Source organism: Cupressus sempervirens, chromosome 10 (genome assembly GCF_028749045.1).
Source record: "Cupressus sempervirens isolate cs-2001-9-10 chromosome 10, ASM2874904v1, whole genome shotgun sequence".
NCBI lineage: Eukaryota > Viridiplantae > Streptophyta > Pinopsida > Cupressales > Cupressaceae > Cupressus > Cupressus sempervirens.
This window is the reverse complement of record NC_143127.1, coordinates 380,140,725-380,161,079: the sequence shown is the minus strand read 5'-3', so window position 1 is coordinate 380,161,079 and position 20,355 is coordinate 380,140,725. Positions and strand designations below refer to the sequence as shown.

At 34.1% G+C, this 20,355-nt stretch overlaps 1 protein-coding gene across 3 annotated transcripts in view; it reads right to left on the bottom strand.

Moving 5' to 3' along the window:
* Positions 1-346: 346 nt before the first annotated feature.
* ECHID (enoyl-CoA hydratase/isomerase D) overlaps positions 347-20,355 on the bottom strand; it is a 291,880-nt gene continuing 271,871 nt past the window's right edge. Inside the window, exons 8-10 of one of the 3 annotated variants that reach the window (XR_016358067.1) lie at positions 5,823-5,911; positions 1,138-1,260; positions 347-953 (exon numbers count right to left, since the gene is read on the bottom strand). Coding sequence is in view for 2 of the 3 variants with exons in the window: in XM_089807443.1 (XP_089663569.1) it covers positions 837-953; positions 1,138-1,260 (240 nt within the window). In the remaining variant the exon portion in view is untranslated. Of the gene's footprint in view, positions 954-1,137; positions 1,261-5,584; positions 5,604-5,822; positions 5,912-20,355 lie in introns of those variants that run through there. The other 2 variants (XM_089807443.1, XM_089807444.1) reach the window with 2 other exon arrangements.

The window sequence follows — 20,355 nt, the reverse complement described above, 5'->3', positions numbered from 1 at the left end:
GTTAGCCTTGCTGCTTTCGACAACAGGAATAAGTCTTATAGGGGTTTTTGTTTATTATAATCATTCCCAGAAAAAAGCATTCACAAGCAATAAACTATTTCCTAGTGATTGCAATTGCTTACAACATATAAAATATTCCTTTTATCACTCTAAGCCATAATCTTAAGTGTAAGCAGGGAGTCTAGTGCAACTCAAGTCCTCACAATAAAAGTAAAAATCAAGTTGTTAAGATATTTCACTATTCATTGAAACTTCTCTAGTATTCTGACCGTATGTTTTTTCAAGTTACCTTTGAATACAAAAAGAAAAAGATTAGAGTTCACATGTAGTCATTAAGTCCAGGAGGTGGGTAATGAGTGTTTCTTGGTGATACATCATCTGTATTTCAATTTCATTACATGAATGCATAATTACATAATTGACATTCCCAGGTCTAGAAACAAAACATTTGAAAATAAAAGAAAAAGCTTCAAGCAGATATTTGGTTTTGGGAACGCAAGCAACTAGAACCTACTGGTAAAATAAACTAATCAGCTCCATTATTACTACATAACATAATAGCATATTTTCCCACAAGGAGCTGCATCAAATGTTAATATTTTGTTCTGACTTTGTTGCTAGAGATGTCATCAATGGAGCATACTTTCCTGCATGATTTTGAATTATCCCTAACTTATTCTTTAAATAAATACAAAGTACGTAGTACATACAGCTCTATAAACAATTGCATAGATAGATTAGGTCAAGTTCTAAACTCAGAAAAAACGGAACATCTAGATGCTACTGATCAACCGATCAAAATAGATTATCTGGACTAAACTCTGTCTGCTAGAAAGCTAAGGAAGCCTTGGAAACTTTGAAAAATCTGGTCTTCTTCGTTCCAGAAATGCAGTTTTTCCTTCATTTGCTTCCTCAGAACCATAGTATAATAAGGTTGCATCTCCACCCAGTTCCTGATATGTGAATACAAGACAGATGTAGTCAAACTGAATCAGCAAGAAAGTAAGGGAAACATGAATTTTGCTTGAGACATTACCAATGCAACTAGAGTTACTGACTTGTCCCCAACATCAAAGAAAGGACTAATTCAGACATTAAAACAAAAGCAAACATCAAAGCATGGAAAACTATTCTTACATGGATTCCAGCATGCCCATCGTCAACAGCATTGAGAGCAGCCTTGCATACCCGAATGGCTGTAGGGCTATTTCTCAATATTTCTCTACACCACTTTATCGTTTCCTGTTCTAAGTTTTCCAGCTGCACGAAGGTAACAAACTTCAAGAACTCATATAACCAGATGATTATTAAGAAACTTACTCTTAGGACGAGGTAAATATGTGCATAATCATTACAAAGAGCTTATTAATCAAATCCTATTTGATTTTTCTTCCAGTGAGCATTCTGTTTGGTATAATAATCAGTATGTTGAAGGAAATTTATTTTATACCATCGACCATAGCACACCATTTACAAATACTATGCAATAACCTGCATGTTGATCATAATATCTTAATCTGAATTTGATTTACTAATTCCTAAATATTGGAATCTTTGGCATTTGTAATAACCAGGAGGAGTTTAGCAGGTTACTATAGGAAGCTTCTGATGAATTTTTGCTTATAGGCTATAGCTCATCCTATCACCACACTCCACAGGAAAGAAAAAAAGATTCGAGTGGACAAAGAAATGTCAGAAAGCTTTTCAGTATTTGAAAGAAAGGCTAACTATGGCACCAATTTTCAGTGTGCCTTAACTCGCCAATGACACCTATCATTCATGATGACAGTCGACACTGTTCTAGAGGATCTAGGAGGGGTTAAATATTATAAACAACTTCAAGAAGCTCTCCATGCTATTCTCGAAGATCCAAGGTACGAAGGGTTCAAAATTGAATTAGATGGCCTCTTAAGGTACCAAGGGCGAATGTATGTACCTGATTCTTTTAAGTCAAGGAAGCCAGTTTCAAAGGAAGTACATTCAACACCATGCTCTGGGCACTAGTGTTATCAAATTGTTAGTAGCTATTAAACCTCTATACTTCTGAAAAAGAAAGAAGGGGGATGCTGCTAGATTTGTGGATAGCTGCTTCACTAGGGATTGAAAGAACACCAGCATCCAGCAGGTTTGTTGCACCTGCAAGTTGTATCAGATTAGAACTGCCAGATCTTTAGTATAAATTTTGTCTAGGGCTTACCAATGCCAAGGAACATACATAATGCCATATTAGTGTCAGTGGACAAACATACTAAGATAGCTTATTTTATACCAGGAAATTTGACAGATGGAGCACTCAGCACACTATAGCATGGAAATTTGTGAAGAGTATTTTCTGATTAAACAGAATTCCAAATAAGACTAATATCAGATAGGGATGCCAAAATGACATCCAAATTTCGGCAAACTTTGTTTGTAGCTTTAGGGACTCAGTTGAACATTAGCTCAGCCTATCATCCAAAGACAGATGGTCAGATAGAAAGTGTGAACCAAGTTTTGAAGGAGCTTTGAGAGTATACCGCATATATCAACAGTACAAGTGGGAAGATTACCTAACACTAGTAGAATGTTTCTACAATAATTCCTATGTGTCAGCTAATAAGATGTCACCATCTGAGGCATTGTATGAAAGGTCTAGGACTCCTATCAATTGGGTTACGCTGGCAGATATAGTAACCTTGAGCCCGAGATGCTCTTAGAAATGGAAGAACAAGTCAAGTTGATCAAGGAAAGCTTAGTAGAAGCTAATGATCAACCAAAAAGCAAAGAACCAAAGCTCAGAATCGATAAGGCCAACTTGACTCGCGAATCAGATTAGAATCGGCAAGGTGAAAAAACCCTTGAAATTTAGAGATTTTAATGATTTAAAACTTATTTCATGCACCTTTTATTGAATATAACTTAAAAACACTATAACATCATCAAATAGAAGCTAACATACATAAACAAAGAACATAACTGATAAATCCATCACATACGTAAAATGTAAATTGTAATTTGTAGCTGAAGTAAATAGAAAACATAGGATCATATAACATAAATATATAGAATTATAAATGTTGTCAAATCATAAATGTATGTAAGATGAAGATCTATGAAATGCATGTCTATCTGCAAACAAAATGAAATGACAAGTCTATATGCTCTATCACTAGCTCAGGTCTATAAGAAAGAGAAATGTGAAAAAAAAAATTAAAATCATTAAAGAAGTTGCACTTTTTTATGTTTCTAAGTTGCCCAATTAGGCTGCCCAATTTTTCCAGCCGATTCATGGCAATTCATGCCAAGAAATTGCCGATTTGATTCATCGATTCACAAAAAATCACCTAGCTTGAATCGAACTACTGAATTGCATGAATCGCATGAATCACTGTGATTCTCATTACTCTACAAAAAGCTACATTGATGGCAAACGCGGTCCAGAGAATTTGAAGTAGGAGAGAAATTGATCCTTAGGGTTAAACCCTAGAAAAGTTCAAATAAATTTGGAAAGTCTTCTATATTTGCACCTAGATACATGGTACCATTTGAAGTCCTAGAAGATATCGACCCCATAGCCTATAAAATTGCTCTATGTATAGCTCCCGCATAGTTGCATAATGGTTTTCATGTTTCTTATCTAAAGAAGTGTATGGTAGACTTTGATCACATGATTGATAGGAACTCCTTGTAGGCACAGGTTCCAAGGGTGGTCATGGTTGAGCCACTACAAATGATCAAAGTACATAAACTCTGCTTATGTAACTGTGAGACAACACAATGCGAGGTCCACTAGAACTAGTATGCAAAAGATAATGCTACTTGGAAGGATTATGATGAGATCCTTTAGAAATCTCTATGCGATGTTTATTTCTACAAAGATTTACGAATAATTATGTGGAAATTCAATCATTAGGGACAATGATTCACAAGGTGCGGGGGGGATATGTTGCATCCCCCAATGATTTTTTTATAACTATTTAAATTGCTTAATTGAAGAAGAGGTATTTCTATTTGATATATATATATATAGATAGATAGATAGATAGAATTTAAAAATGCTAGCAACTTAATGTTTATTACATTGATACCTAGTATGGTAAGAAGATTATGTGCAACTAATTTGTGTGCCAAGTGGATAGTGGTTGGATCACCCTTGAAGGAGGGAAAGTATCATCAAGGAGAAGGGTGGAAACACAAAGAAAGGTCAAACTTGCCACCTTGCTTGGAACCTAGAGATAAGTAACCTTGGGGCATCTAGTCATCCAAGGATCATAGGATTAACTTGTGGTTGTCAAAGGTCAGTTATCCACTATTGTAATTAAATGACCCTTCTCTTGTTAATCCTTTTAATTAAATTAATTCTAATCAACATTGAAGAGAATCTTCATCTTTAGATAAGTTAGAATTGGATTGATAGTCTGAAAAATTGAATCATTTCAATCGATCTTGTAAGTGATAATTTCATGATTGCCGCTACACACACTCACACAAGGTACATAAAGTTAATATATGCCTGTGTATATGAATAGTATATATACATACACACATTTGTGAAATTCAATGATCGAATGTATGTACATATGTATATATTCATGCACATTAGAATACATAATTATGTAGGTCAAGCATCTCTCTCTCTCTACCTATATATATATACTGATAATTATCAATTAAAGTATGATTCTATATTTAAATTCAAATCCCACAGCTATATAGCAAGTTGTATAAAGTATATTGAAGGGTCACAGTGGTTATAACTCCATCTTGCCATTGTGTCTTTGGAAAAGTTTCTTCTGTATCATGGAGGAAAGTAATATGAGAATAATATTGAACCTGAGAGACTCTTTTCTCTCATACGGCTTATGCATATTGTTAATTTCATTTTTCAAGAACTGTTGTCCTATTCAACATTTGGTCTTCCATTTTCCACAGGCTAAGCACAATGTTGTACTTTGAAATTATTCATTATTTTTTGAGCCAAGAGCTGCTTGCACTCTGCTAATCATTCATCCATTATAGCAAGAGCTTCAATCAATCTGCACTATTCAATATCTCTCTCGATCCACACACACATCATTGTTTAAGAGCATCATATGTCTACATACACAGGTGATAAGATCACTGTGACTGATTGACATAATAGATGCCAGCATTGAGTCAAGGTTCAGGTGCAGTGGCCACATTCCAATTTGATATATTGACTGCACAGGTAAGCTTATCTTTATTCATTTACATTCTGTTATGGAAACTTTTATCAATTGCAATAGATATAGGCAATCAGGGATTGAAGCATATATGCAATGAATCTATTATTAGTAAATTGAATGCATTCTGATTGAATTAGAATGTGTGTGTCAGTTTTTCATTTTCATGTTATGGACAGCATTACTGTTACATAGGAAAGCTTATCATCAAGGATCAAATGCTTTTTGGTCATTCAAAGAATCTTATGCATTCAAGCATGAATTACTTGCTCATGTGTAGAAAACCAGAGGAGCAAACTAAATCGAGAATCTGAATTGAATTGCAACTACTCCTCTGAGAAAGAAATCAGTAGCATGCCTATTCGTAGGAATGAACACTTATCTCTGTTATATGCTTTGGCAACATATGAGCTTTTCTACCTGAATCAGATATTAAGAATTAATCCCAGAGTTATCATAAACTGAAGATAAGGCAGTACAGAAAGGAAGTCAAATAACTACCATAAATAACATTAACATCATGTTAAATTGATAAATGGATTCTTGTAAAATAAATTATAAGCATTTGTGTAGTGTAGGGTCACTTCTGGTAGGTAGTTGAGCGTAGAACTAACAATCAAGGGTTGGGAAGTTAAGCACCTGATGATGCTTCCTCTCACAGTTATGCCAGGACTTGTAAAAGATATCCAGGATGGAAGTAATTCCCTTCTCTCTTGTTTATGCATTTCCTTTGAAAAGAAAGAGTAGATAAAACATGTTATTTGTTAGTATTTATGTTCATGTGAAAGTAGTTGAATCTGTTATTTGGTAATATTCATGTTCACGTGAAAGAGAGTTCATTTCTATTTCACTTTTAAATGTAATGAAAAAAAAAACTTTCATTTTTTCAGTTTTATGATGTAAATTGTGTTTGGTATTTATTTTGAGATAGTCTAGCTTGTTACAGGCAGTCACAACTACAATGCATATTTTTAGCAGTCTTTAACCTTTGATGGACATCCCTACCTGATCTAAAACTCCCACATTGTCACAAGTGAAAATGAAAGATATGAACTCTGGCAACGAACATAAAATCTGGCTTTAAAACTTCTCTAAAAAAATTTTTGAAAGCAAACAAGTATCACATTATGAGTCAAACAACTGACATGGTTCCAGTATTTTTGAAAGCAAACAAACATGTCTTATGAGTTGGAGTTTGAATTAGCTTGATTGGCATGGAGGATGTGGACTATGTTAAAACTTGACTTCATATTGCATCATTTAAACTCTCGACTTTGCCATTGGTCAGTGGTATATTTTCTTGGTACTTGTTAGCTATGATCCCCTTGATATCAACTCACTTTCCTTGCTCTGGTTGAAAAATCTTTCTTTAATAATGCATAATTTGGAACAGACCATCCTTTGAATTTGACTAGGAATCAATTGTGCCTGTGTTGACTTACATGTCTTCTATTTTTATTACAATTCGCTTTGTTCCCCACTACATTAATAATTTGATTGGCCTTTGTAACTGAATTGAAGTTTTAATTTTTTCTGCATTCCATGAGATGACATCTCTTGAATAATCTTAATAAAAAATTGCGCTGTTTCCAAACGCTTTCTTCTATAGAGCAACCAGGAAGTATGTTTACAAATGTGATCAGTTTGGAACCTTTTTGTATACAATTTCTTATCTAAAAATCTGTCATGTACCTTCTTTATGCTGTACCTATCCTTTTTTCTATTAGCTCTTTTGTCCCCCAAGATATAACTAGCCATTCAAGGGGGGGGGATAATTCAAGGGGAACCACTTGTGTGCCACCTTGACTTAAGTAGGGAGCCAAGTTTTAAATTTGAATCTGGTAACCCACTTTGGGTTGCCAACTCTGCTTTTCAGGGGAGAGAGTTGCATAAATAACTAAGCTTTGTGAATGTTCATGATCATCATTCAAGCATTTCATCTCTTTGCAATTACAAATCCTATTTGGGAATTCGACAATGGAGAGCAATTTCGGAGGTCAGAGATCCTTCCTAGTCTGTTGGTTTCTTCAATAAGGCGAAGCCACTTTGTGAACTTATTGGACTAATTGCAGAGATATCTTTATTTGCAGATCAGAAGATATGAGGCAAACCTCCAAGGCTCCAATTGAAACAACGATACCTATATCACAATGCTTGAAGTTTGATCATCACACCCCAGAGTAATTTAGTTCTAAACCAAGCATATCAAATGCTCAAGGTAATACCTTTCCAATCAACCTCTGGCTGCACATGACATACCCATAAGTGATCTGATAGGTAGCATCAAATTTGCAACCATCCTAAATGAACCTCAATTCTTGTATAGGCAATGACAATATTAAGTGCAATTGCGAACATCTGCCAGACTGAGAATCATGATGACACTTCTCTCTGTAATTCTCACTAGAACTTCTTGAAACAACATTAACATTGAGTCTGGAAACAATGCAACATATCATTGAAGGAATACAAACATCACATCAAACACATCTGAAATCTCATCAATTACTCTCATAGCATTTCAAGGCGCAGACCTCGAGATCAGGACTACACAGAGTATTCATAACTTGGGAACACATATCAATCACCTTCACCATTGATACTGGGTTTGCATCCACAATTCGAAGGTCTTCTGATTTCACACAAATCGAAGGTTCATCTTTATGTCAAACATATAGAGGAAAGAATGGAGAAAGTAAAGAGAACTCAGAAACATCTCATTATCAGCAGCCTCAAAATTAAAACAACAGTGCCTCCAGAGATCTTATTGGTGGAAACTAGTACCTTCCCCTAAAAGCTTCGGCAATGATCCGATTGTTGAGTTACTTAAAGAAAACTCGATGTATGGAAAGTCAGCAGTGGCCTACATTAGTCACAAAGGAAAGACTTGGACAGGATAAAGAGAAAGTGGATGAAACAAGATGACAAATGGAAAATGGGATGTTAACATTCAATTGTGTTTGATTAGCAATGACGAAATAAAGAAGTTTGTTCGCAATTTGTTTTTGAAGTATCATATAGTCAAAGCACAATGGGTGAAAATAAAAATGTTATATCAAAGAATTTAACCCCGTGGTAGATCATGAGGAAAAAGCATATATAGAATCAAAAATGCTTATAGCCCAACTTAGAACCAGCTCTCACCATTTGAGGTGCAAAATGGGTAGATGGTTGGTGCCAAAAGAAGAGGAGTGGGAAAATAGGACATGCCTATTCTATGACATGAAAGTGATTGAGACAAAGCATCATTTTATCATGGACTGCCCGGCATACATCAGATTTGGTTAGGTGAATATTTTAGAGGCAATGCAATTTAAATGACCTATTTGAAGAAAAACAATTAGGCAGAACAACAAACTTGATTATCAAAATCCATCATTGGAGAAAAAATTAATCAACAGGTTACAACTTGTTTAGGTTCTCGGCTTCTTTCTTGGGGGTGTGTGCTAGCTTACAGGTCCCATAGGCTACTTTGGCCTTGTGGACATTATTAAAATCTTTCATTCATTCATTCAAGGGGACCCTAAAAAAGCATACCATGGTTTAGTGTATTGTTTTGTTCTGGCTCAAAAGATCTTCAAGAACTTCTTTGCTTGTTTGATGAATGAACAAAATCGTATACTAAGGCTAGGAATTCGCAATACTTGGAATCAAATTCTCCTGAAAGGAAAAGGAAATAGATATCTTCTTTTGTATAGAAGCATTTGATTTATGTTACCCACCCCTTAGCAATATATAAGGCACCATCTTTGTGTAACTGGTCACTGACACACCCCACTCACAGAGACAATGGGATTTTGTGTCCAACCAGTCAAGGAAACACACCTCTCAGTGATATAACCACATTATAGCCCTATCTATCTATCACATCAAGAGTATTATAATGAAATGGTATGTACTCGATATTGGTTTCTCAACAAACAAGAATATACTTGATAGGTCTGAGTACACAAGACTTTTATAAATGATAGCATAATTTGTTGCATGACATGATTTAACTGTAGCAAAATTCTTCTTGAAGTGAAATTGTGACCAATGATCTTCAATGCAATGATCTAGACAAATATAGACTCTCATTCTTTATTGTCGTGTGAGAGGATAAGATTGCATCAAATTTTGTCTATTAGTATTGTGCAAGTGTGTTGGGCATATTGAAAAGTGACAAACCTTAAACAACGGTTTTGGGAAGGAAATTGCAATAAACCACATCTATACAATTAAGCCAAAAGTTTCAAAATTGGAGCTAAACTTGAAAATCTAAAAAACATTCCCAAGGATCATTATTGTGGTATGAGAAACAAATTGTATAACCACTATTCCACTAAAATCAACAAGCAAGTTATCATTCAAAGGTCAATCATGCATCCTAGATCAAGAAATCACAAACAAAAGACAAATTAGCAACATCAAAGGAAAAGATCTCATAGTCTCAAGTTTATACTGAAATATATAGAAATCCCAAAAGATTGTTAAAGAGTCAAGCATTTCTACACCTTTTTTATGACTTCCTAAATGATGTTTAATAATGGCTTTTCTATAGAGCAATAGAGGATAGAAGCTTTTGAGCGATGAATAATTTTGTCAAAATCTTATTGCCTTGCATTAGATCTATAAAAGGAAGAACTTTTGTCAAATGCAAGAACCATGGTAATTGAGACATGCACATGGGCAAAAAGAAGTCGCGCTTGCAAAATAAAGGCATTATGTGTCAAGGAAACTTAGGAGAACAAGCATAAGTTCCCAAAAGTATGCAACATTTTTCAGCAAATCAAATAACAAGAATAGGGTTTTGTGTAGGGAGAGGCAGAATAATCTAGTCACATGACAAGAAAGCCCCAAGTCAGGATGAGAACCTTAAGGGAGCCTTCTTAGGATGAGCAGTAAGAAAAAGAGTTCCAATTTAAGGAGTCACGAAGGGTGCCTTGTTGCAATGGCAGTTTATGCAGAACCGCTGTAAGGTCACCCCATTGGGTTGTGATTAAGGGAGAACCACTAAGGGTACCCTATTGCTAACACCTATGCAAGGTTTGTAACAAAAGGAGACTCGTGAAGGGTACCTTATTGCAATTGAAGTGAAGGGAGAAAACCTATAAGGGCACCTGACTAGATTGTGGTTAAGGGAGAACTGCTAAGGGAGCCCTATTAAAGAAATAAACAAGGGAGAACTACTAAAGGCACCATATTGCAGTGGTAGCTAAGGGAGAATTGTTAAGGGTGCCTTATTGTAGTGATAGTTAACCAAGAATTGCTATACGCACACCCTACTACACTACTTTTAAGGGAGGAACACTAAGGGCTCCCTATGGCACAAGTAGTTAAGAGAGAATCGCTAAGGGCACCTTGTTGTAGTAGCAATTAACGGAAAACCGCTATTAAGGCACCCAATTACATTGTGATTAAGCGACAATTGCTAAGAGCACCCTCCTACAAGGCAGAGATTACATATCTCTGGAGAACTATCCAAGGAAAACTGATATCACACTTACATAGCAGAGGTAACTGGCATTGCTTTAGGATGAGCAATTTTGGGGAAGAGTAGATTGTGATAATTCCTCTCTTCGATAAAGTTTGATAATAATAAAATTAAAAATACAAGATTAAATAAATAAATGATAAAATATAATTAAATTGAAAGAATAACATCTATACACTTATTTGAAAAAATAAATTATTAACAAGGTTGCACGGGTACGTGGGTACGGGATCGGGTACGGGTACGGGAACGGGTATGGGTACGCATATTTTTCAATATTTTTCAAAATAGGGGACGGGGGTACGTGTGTATGCCTATTTTTTCTATATAATTAATATTTTATGGAAAATATAAAAATCAAAATATATGTCATGAGTCATGACATTGAGCATTCAAAACAAGAAATTTGAAATATATATATATATATATATATATATATATATATATATATATATATATATATATGCTATTGCTGAATGTTTAATGTTTAAAGTATTTTTCATAATAGGGGATGGAGGTACTTGGGTATGTCAAACTTATTTAAAAATTATACCTTTATATTTATAAAACATCTGAAATTATGAGTCATGACAATGGTTTTTCAAAACAAGAACAGTGATAAAGTTTGCAAATGTAATGTATTGTTTTCAGTTTCAGATTTGCTATATGTTTGAAATAATAATACATGATAAATGCTTAGATGCATAACAAAGAAGGCAGACTTTAAACATGAACAAGAGGATCCTAAATCATATAACAATGACATATTGCAAATGATAAACTTATGACTTGAACAGTGATAAAGTTTATTGTTAATGAGTATCAAAGTTTCAAACTGATTTGGTATTGAATTATGTTTGATAAACAACAAGCTAATACAAAAATAAAAAACCAAAAAGAAAATCAGAATCTTAATCAAGGTCCTTAGCTATGATGCTCTCCACTGAGTACCCGGTACGTGGGATACGTGTACCCGGTACTGGGGTACGTGGGTACTCGGTGGGTACGAGTACCAGGGGTGTGGGTACGAGTACCCATGCAACCTTGATTATTAATGTACAACATATACATATAGTTTAATATATGTAGTTATATATCTCTAACTTAATAAACAATAATAATAAATGAATTATAGTACAAATACTATATATATGTTTATTAGATATATACATATATATATATATATATATATATATATATATATATATTATCATATATTTGAAATATGTATTAATTAAATATCAATTTAATAAAAATAGAAAATATACTATAATATATATTAATTAAATTATATATTATTATGTATTCCAAAATGTTAAGAAACAACAAACATGAATATGAATAAAAAATTACATACACAAACTTATAAAAAAACCATAAACTAAATAAATAGAGACTAAAAGTTGCAGTTCATGGGAAGTCGTGACCTCTCTCCTCTACACACAAGGATATAAGCAGTCATGACTAGATAACGAACGGATTGGTCTAATAACATCCAATCATCAAACAAGATTCATAACAACCAATCAGTGTTTTAGGGGTAATATACATTGACTAAAATGTGGAATATAGTTAGGGCATCTTGGTAAAGCATTCTATGGCAACTAGCAATTATCAACACAATCTACAAAGAAGCTACAAGCATAGACATTGACAAGCTTTTCCAAGTCAAGCATATCCCAAGGATATCTCTACAACATTATTCACAGCGATACTTAGATCACTAAGTTCACAAGGCCATATGAAATGTTATCTCTATGTAGCCAGTCAATGACAAACCCATCTCAGAGATACAACAATGTTTTAAGTGCAACCAGGAAAGGAAACACACATCTCAGTGATATAACAATGTTATAGCCCTGTCCATCAATAACATCAGGAGTATTATAATGGAATGGTATGTACCCAATATTGGGTTCTCAGGAGAATTTGTTCCATGACACAAATTGACAATAGAAAAATCCTTCCTGAAGTGAAACTGTGACCAATGATCTTCAGCGCACGTGATCTGGACAAATATAGACTCATTCTTTACTGTCGTATGAGAAGATCAAATTGCATTGGATTCTACCTATTATTATGGTGCAAGTGTGTTAGGCATATTGAAAGCAACAATCCTTGAACAACGATAGTTTTGAGAAGGCAAATTGCAATAAACCACATCTATACAGTTGAGTCAAAAGTTTTAAAATTGGAGTTGAACTTGGAAATATAAGAAACATTGCTAAGGATCATTACACATATTGAATGTTCAAGGTTGCAGCATAGTTCTACATACAACAATGCCTCTTTGATCAACCTTTGGCTACACATGGCATCACCATAAGCGATCTGATTGGTGGCAACGATATCTAAGTGGGATAGAGAATAGCTCCTAGATTGGGAACCAAAAGAATACCTCTCTCCAATTTGCACTTGCACCTCTTGGAACAACAATAACATCATGTCTAGAAATAGTGCAAAATATCATTGAAGGAATACCCACATCGCATCAAAGTTTCAAATACATCTGAAACTTTCTACAGTTAATCTCAAAGCATATCAAGGTGTGCACCTCAAGATCGATATTACACACAGATTAGTAATAACTTAGGAACACACACCAATCACTTTTGCCATTGATACTAGGTTCGCATCCACAATTCAAAGGCCTTCCAATTTCACACACAGATCAGAGGTTCATTGTTTCATCAAGACACACAGAATGAAGGCTTATCCTTACATCAATAGTTCAGTAGCTCCACTTACATCCACCTGAAGTAATTGTGCAACCCTAGAACAACTGCATCACACCATCACTCGGCTTTTCTGCGGCAGATCTCATTCAAATATCAAACAGTCATCACAAATTCACTGTGAATATCAGAGTTGGAAATCAATCAGTATCAGCGATTAACAACACGGATACCAATTGTTCATATTCACTGGGAATTACTGATTGTAACAGCATTCTGAAAGTGAATTGATCTCCAATCATGCCCAAATTTGTGTCTATTCTTTGTTTTTGTCTTTTATTATTGCTTGAGACATTTCAAAACCATTCATATGGTTTAATTCCATGTATTGCGTGAAACGCTGCGTATACTTCACTTCTATTCCTAGATTGACGTGCATGGCTACTAGGGTGATAACAGTAATGACATCTGACACAACATTCTTTGAATTCATTGTCCAAAATACCTTTTTCCATGGCTTGAAAGTTTCCAGAAACCTTTTTAACAAATCCATTACCTATGCACTGTAACTAAACAGTCCATAGCTTCATTTGGCACAGGCAGAAAATGCTGGCAAAGAACATGATTTGGCAATTGATTGAAAAACTTTCATAATCTTTTCAATGACTTAATTTTGTATAAATTTTGCAATTGTTGCATACTATGATATTATAGATTTGTGACATTTTACTTCAAATGAATTGCATGTTTTGTTTTCACTTTGCAACACTACCAATCGCAATTGCTTGAAGGTTTCTAAAGTGTTTCCAACCACTCCATGGTGCTGCAACATATGACAAAGATTCATTTAAGTTATGCTTTGATGAGTTATTTATCCTGTAGTAACTAATCAAATGAGGTGTTTCAATTTTTTTCATGTTTTATATATGGCTTTCTCTTTCATTACAAGAGACTTTGGGGCTTCGAAATTAAATTCTTTACTTCCCAAATATGAGTCCAAATAAATCGTTCCTCAATAAACATCTTGAGTGTGGTGGATATATAGGAATTAGGACTCCCTATCGCAAACATGAATCCAAAAAGTAGATCAACTTTCATTCGTAAGTATTAACCTCAAGGTTATTGAAATGATTGGTCCTAATGCTTTACAATCCTTACATGGAATGCAGTAATAAAAAATGTATAGTAAATGTCTCAAAACCAAATAAAATAATATGAAGCTACTAAAATAGATGTGTATAGACCTAAGTGCCTTGTAACAGGAAATATTTATCTTGATGCGAATATCTTGGTAAACAATTGACTAACATAGAAATAAAGGAAGCATGAAAATCAGAAGTATTACATAAATAATGTATTTAACAATTTCTACCATATCATTTAGAAAAAGTTGTTATAAATAAACTTGGTAAAGAATATCTCATGATGTCCAACATTAAGCGACTGAAATACTTCTGTAGTGACATCATATGATATGAAAAAATATATCATCAACAAATGAAACCCTATATTCACATGTATCGAGCAAAAATTATCAAAGATGTTTATGTTCCCTTTTATTTATAGGTATTTCTAAATCGATTGCAAGATGTATCACTCTAAGTGTAAAGCATATTAAAATCAACATACAAAAGCAAAAAGTAACCCAAACCTAGAAAATTTGAATATTAATCATAATTATAAAATAAAAAACAATATCAAATCTAAAATCATAAAGTTACAACTCTAGGGGGTTTAAGATGGAATCGTTCAACAAAATATAAAGTAAAATAATGTTTCTTTCAAGTGTAGTCTAGGCTTATCCTATAAACTGCATGAACAGAAGCATAAATCAGCCTCAACTAATAATTGAGAGCTAGGAATTTGTTTTCTAATTTACAATAATTAAATGTGGAGATATAAAGAGAATTAATTATACTTAGATACATGATGTAATATTCACACACAATTTGATGAAGCTCTAGAAATAAAATTGAGAATAGATTTAAAAGTGTTTAAATCAACCTTCTATTTAGCTCGCATCCTTGCAAGACAACAAAATTATCTTCATAATCAAGATAGTATCATGTCACATAAGTGTTGTTTGGTTTTGTTCTTAGTATGACACTATGATTTCTTACATATATTTATCATGTTCGTGGGCCCATAACCCACAGGTCCCAAGATTAATTTCATATCTAGAAGCTAAGGTTTTTTAAGATATTTAAAAAAGTCAAAAGAATTTAAGAGCAAACATAGATACATATCAAACTTTATAGAGGAAGAGACAACCTTTAGATTTATATTCTTATGTTTGCATAGTTCATCATTGCATTAAAAAAAACCTTAGTTACTTTAAAAAAATGAAATATAAGAACTACTTTCTCTATGAAGTGCTTTATGGGTGGTCATAAGTTATTGTCCATATTTAATTAACTTTGGTATTGTTAAGGTACCAAGCATGATTGCTAGATTTTATATCATTATACCTTGTTATTGGACTTGATCAACCCAACAACTTTGTTTACATGTTTTTATAAAGTATAATATAGAAAAGATATCCTTAAGTTGTCCTCAATTTTGACATCACAAAATTGTGGCAACCCTATGCAATTTTCTCATGGATTCCTAGGTGCATCCTCTTTATTTTAATGTATTAGTAAAGCATCATGAAGGCAATTCGTCATCCTTGAATTGTGTTTTACGTAACTTTATTTGTGCGACCATTTTGAAGGTTTCCATCAAGTTAGATCCCCAAATGCTTGTTAGTAAGTTTTTTTTCTTTGACTGCAAGCACTTGATTTTTGTTAACTTTTGCATCTTTTGTTCATTCTTCCTTTGGGATAATAGCATTTGGAATTCTACTTGTTTTGAGCTAACTTAGTCCTCAAACGAAATCGCAAAATTGTTGCAACCCTGTGCGATTTTCTCATGGATTCGTAGGTTCATCCTCTTTATTTTAACGTATTAGTAAAGTGTCATGAAGGCAATTCATCATCTTGAATTCCGCTTTATGTAACTTTATTTGTGCAATCTTTTTGAAGGTTTCTGTCAAATTAAATCCCCAAATGCTTGTAAGAGTTTTCCTCCTCTAACTACAAGCATTTGATTTTTGATAACTTTTGCGTCTTTTCTTCATTATCCTTTTTGTTGTAAATAGTTTTGAGTTTTTTTTTTTCCTTCGGGATAATAGCCTTTGGAATTTTGCTCGTTTTGAGCTAACTTAGGCCTCAAACAAAGTTGTCTAGCTCAAGTTATAAAGGAAAAGGTGGGGTTTACCAAAGTGACAACACGTCTTGTTAAATGGACTTTTTATTAGCAATTGCATAGAATTAAATTATTTCTAATATCTAAAGTGGATTTTGACATTCCTTTTAAAATCTCAGCTCATTATGAGTTGATTTGACCATAGTTTTGAATGTTTTAATGAATTTAATCTTTTTAAGTTTATTTTCATGTTACTTTATTGAAAACTATAGTTATTTATTGAATTTAATTACACGAGACACTTTATATGCATAAAGGTGGAGCTTTTTTATCATTCATTGTATATCATCAACATGCAAATAACTTTTTAAAACCTACTACCAATAAAATTTAAGTCCTAAATATATATATTTGGGCTTTTTACTTGTAATAACACAATTTTATACCACTTAATATGTGTAAGTGGGACTTTTCATGTGCTTTTACATATTTAAATCTTATTATTATAAAGCTTTAGTAACTTAAAGACTTATAAGTGAGGAATCTGAACCCCGAAGTACATGTTATAGCATTCTGAAATTCCATTAATGTGTATTTTAACTTGAGTTATGATTTATATGCATAATGGTGAGGAATTTGAACCCCAAAGCTTAGTTATCCTAGTACACCCAAACCCCCTCTGGACTAGCTCTTGATTCGGGCACAATTCGCTCAGTGCTTTAGTCAGGGTTCAAAATTTGGGACCCAAATTCGAACTTGTATATCATCTAATGGACGAGCCTGGGTGAATTTGGCTTGCCCAAATCGAACCAAGGTCGAGCTTGGTCGAGCTAGGCCCTACGGACAGCTAAAAAGTGAACTTGTTTTGCAAATCTTATACTGTTTTCACATCCTTAACCCTTAAAAGTGTAAGTGAAAGGCTTATGTTGGCTTCTAATTCTCATTTACAGTATGCATGTAGGTTATTTTGAATTGAAATGAAACCAAATGCAACGGAAAATTAATTCATTGTTCTAACATCCTCAAACACATGCACAACATTACATAAGGGTACAATCTGTACAAAAGCAAGAAATCAGACCGCAATGTCTGAAACACATAGTGATAAGAGGCCTAGCCAGCTATTTCTTCCTTCTCCAACCTATACATTCAAGTTTGGACTACATATTTATGCATTTCCAACTGTTCAACTTACTCCAACTTCCCATAACCGAAAATGCAACTTTAACATGACAACATTGCAATTTTTTATCCATTAGTTGAACTTGAAACAATGATACTTGAACTTATTAAAAAAAATGCAAATCTGGAAATGAAATGAAGAGATCTGTAAAAATTAAAAAAGCAAATATAGATACAACTTGGACCTATGAAAATCACAAGAAATCTTACCTCTTTTCCACAAAAAGAAAAGGAAGAAGTCTCTTCAGATCTCTATGCAAAATCTGAAATAAATCCAAGAAATTTTTGGATTTCGAAAAGACTGCAGCAAAGAGACATGTATAGACTTTGAATTTTGATTCAATCCTCTTGAATGAATGCATCTTGAAGTCAAGATTCATTGTTTTCCAAGTGTGGGAAGTTGGAGAATTAAAATGCACAATTATAGCAACCGTATTGCCTAAAATGAATACAATGTGTAATCGAAATTAAAGATGGTATCTAGAGCACTAAAAACAACTTGAAAAGAATGATAAACAAGCTGCAAATGATAAGTAATGCCAAAGAACTCACCTTTGATAGTAAACATTTGGATTTGGTGGAAGAAAATGGCCAAACATAGGTTATTTTAGGGCTAAAATGTGCCCTAAACGGGCTGTTTTGAGAGCAAAACACCTTCAATCTGCAAGTTTGATGAGCCAAGATTGATCATTGATGGTGTTGAGGCCAAAAAACACACCCTATCGAAGGAGTGCATCTAATATTTTTGACGTTGAATCTTGTGTGTTTGTCCTCCAAAAACCCGTTTTTGGCCAAAAATGTCCAAAAAGAGTGGATTTTTCTAACTTAGAAACATATGTTTTATTTATTTTTATTTATTTTTTAATCTTTCATCTTTCATGTTGAACTTGAAATAAATGATGGTACAATCATGATTCATGACACTATGATTACAAGTTTTAAAGTTTATGGTGTTTTGTTGTTTAAATTGTACAATTCTATGATATTATGGGACATTCTAATTTTGACTCATGCTTTTAGGCTCCATAAATATGTATAAATATATGTACCTCAGGGACACGTCCCCGGCAAAAAGCTCCAGGTTTTCGAGACAGGGATGTCCCTGGGACGGTGGGACGAGTACGGGACATCCCCCTGTCGTCCCCAAAATGCCAAAAATCACAGGGGACGTTTCGGGTACTTGGTGACGTCGGGGCAAAAAAAGGTGATGGCTTGCTGTCCCTAGTACAAAAAGGGGACATCTAGATGTCCCTCGACCATACTAGGGACGGTTGGTTGTCCCCTATTTGTTCCATGCAAAAATAAAAAATTGTCTAGTGTATGCTCGTTGCTACTCTGTCCAAAAATCTTAGTAGGGAATATCATGTATCATTCAAAGTAGATTTTTTGCTGAAATCCTCCAAAGAATCTGCGTTATCCATTTCACTTAATACTTGTTGTAACTATTAGTAGAGTGGTAATTGGTCATGATTATAGACGTTTCATATCTGTCAACTTTAGCGGCTCTACCTGCGCATCTGCCATGATACTTTCCCCATGCATCTTACTCCAATCTTCACATTGTTGACTGCTAACTAAGATTTTGAGCATTCAAACTTTGGTGGAAGAGCTCTCAACAAACCTTGCTCATCTTATATTTCATTACTAGTTTTAGGAAAACCTATCCTTCCCTAATGTTTCAACAACAAATAAACATTCAAATGTTGTATCTTAAGGTTCTATAATGTTTAAATGACATGCTTTCTACTTAGTTTCATATGAATGACATGTATATTTGCAAATTTTAGTGTATATCTTAAAATTTCCCTATATATATAGCCATCCCCTCGTCCCCAAAATCGCCAAAAAAATTTGCCATCCTGGAAATCTATCCTGATGTCCCCTACCACCCCTATCCTGGAAACTTGGGGGAACATAGGTATAAATATATATGTAACTCGAACTTAGCTCAAAAGTGTATGTATTTTAAAAAGCATGTATTTTCGTATCTTAAAAATCTATGTATATGCTAATGGATTCCTAGGAGACGAAGAAACACCTTGCAAAACGTCTCTAGAGCCTTAAAATGTTAAAATTTTGTTAGTTTATCCCTAATCTTCAATGAATCAAATATTAGGGACAACACTGGTCTTAGGGTTTTTTTGATTTTTTTCAGAAAAAAATCATTTGAGGGTTTTGTCTATTGATCTTTCTATCTCTTCAAGTTGTGTTAATGTTGTGTTAATGTCTGCGATGAGCTCTCCCTCCATCTCCCATGATAAGCTCTACCGTCAACCCTCGCCTATGTCTGCAACTGCAACTCCTCTTCTCCTCCACATCAATGGCACAAGTCATCGTTTTTATTGCTAGGTTTTTCTCTGCCATCGTATTCTTTGTTTGCTTTTGTGGTTCTTTTATTCCTCATAGGATATCGTGGTTTGCTCGTTCGTTCGTTCCTCCATTCATCTGCAATTTTTCTTGCTGCAATCTCGTTGGGTTTCTTCTGCTGCGATTTTGTCGGGTTTCTTCTATTGGTGATTGTTGCTGTGTCTGTCATCGGGGTCCCTTCGGCTATATTTGTCAACTTCTTTTCCCGTGACTCTCTTTCAGGGGTTTCATGGCTGCTATCTCTGCTTTCGTGGTTGCTCAACCGGTTCTGTCTGCGGGGTATCTCTTC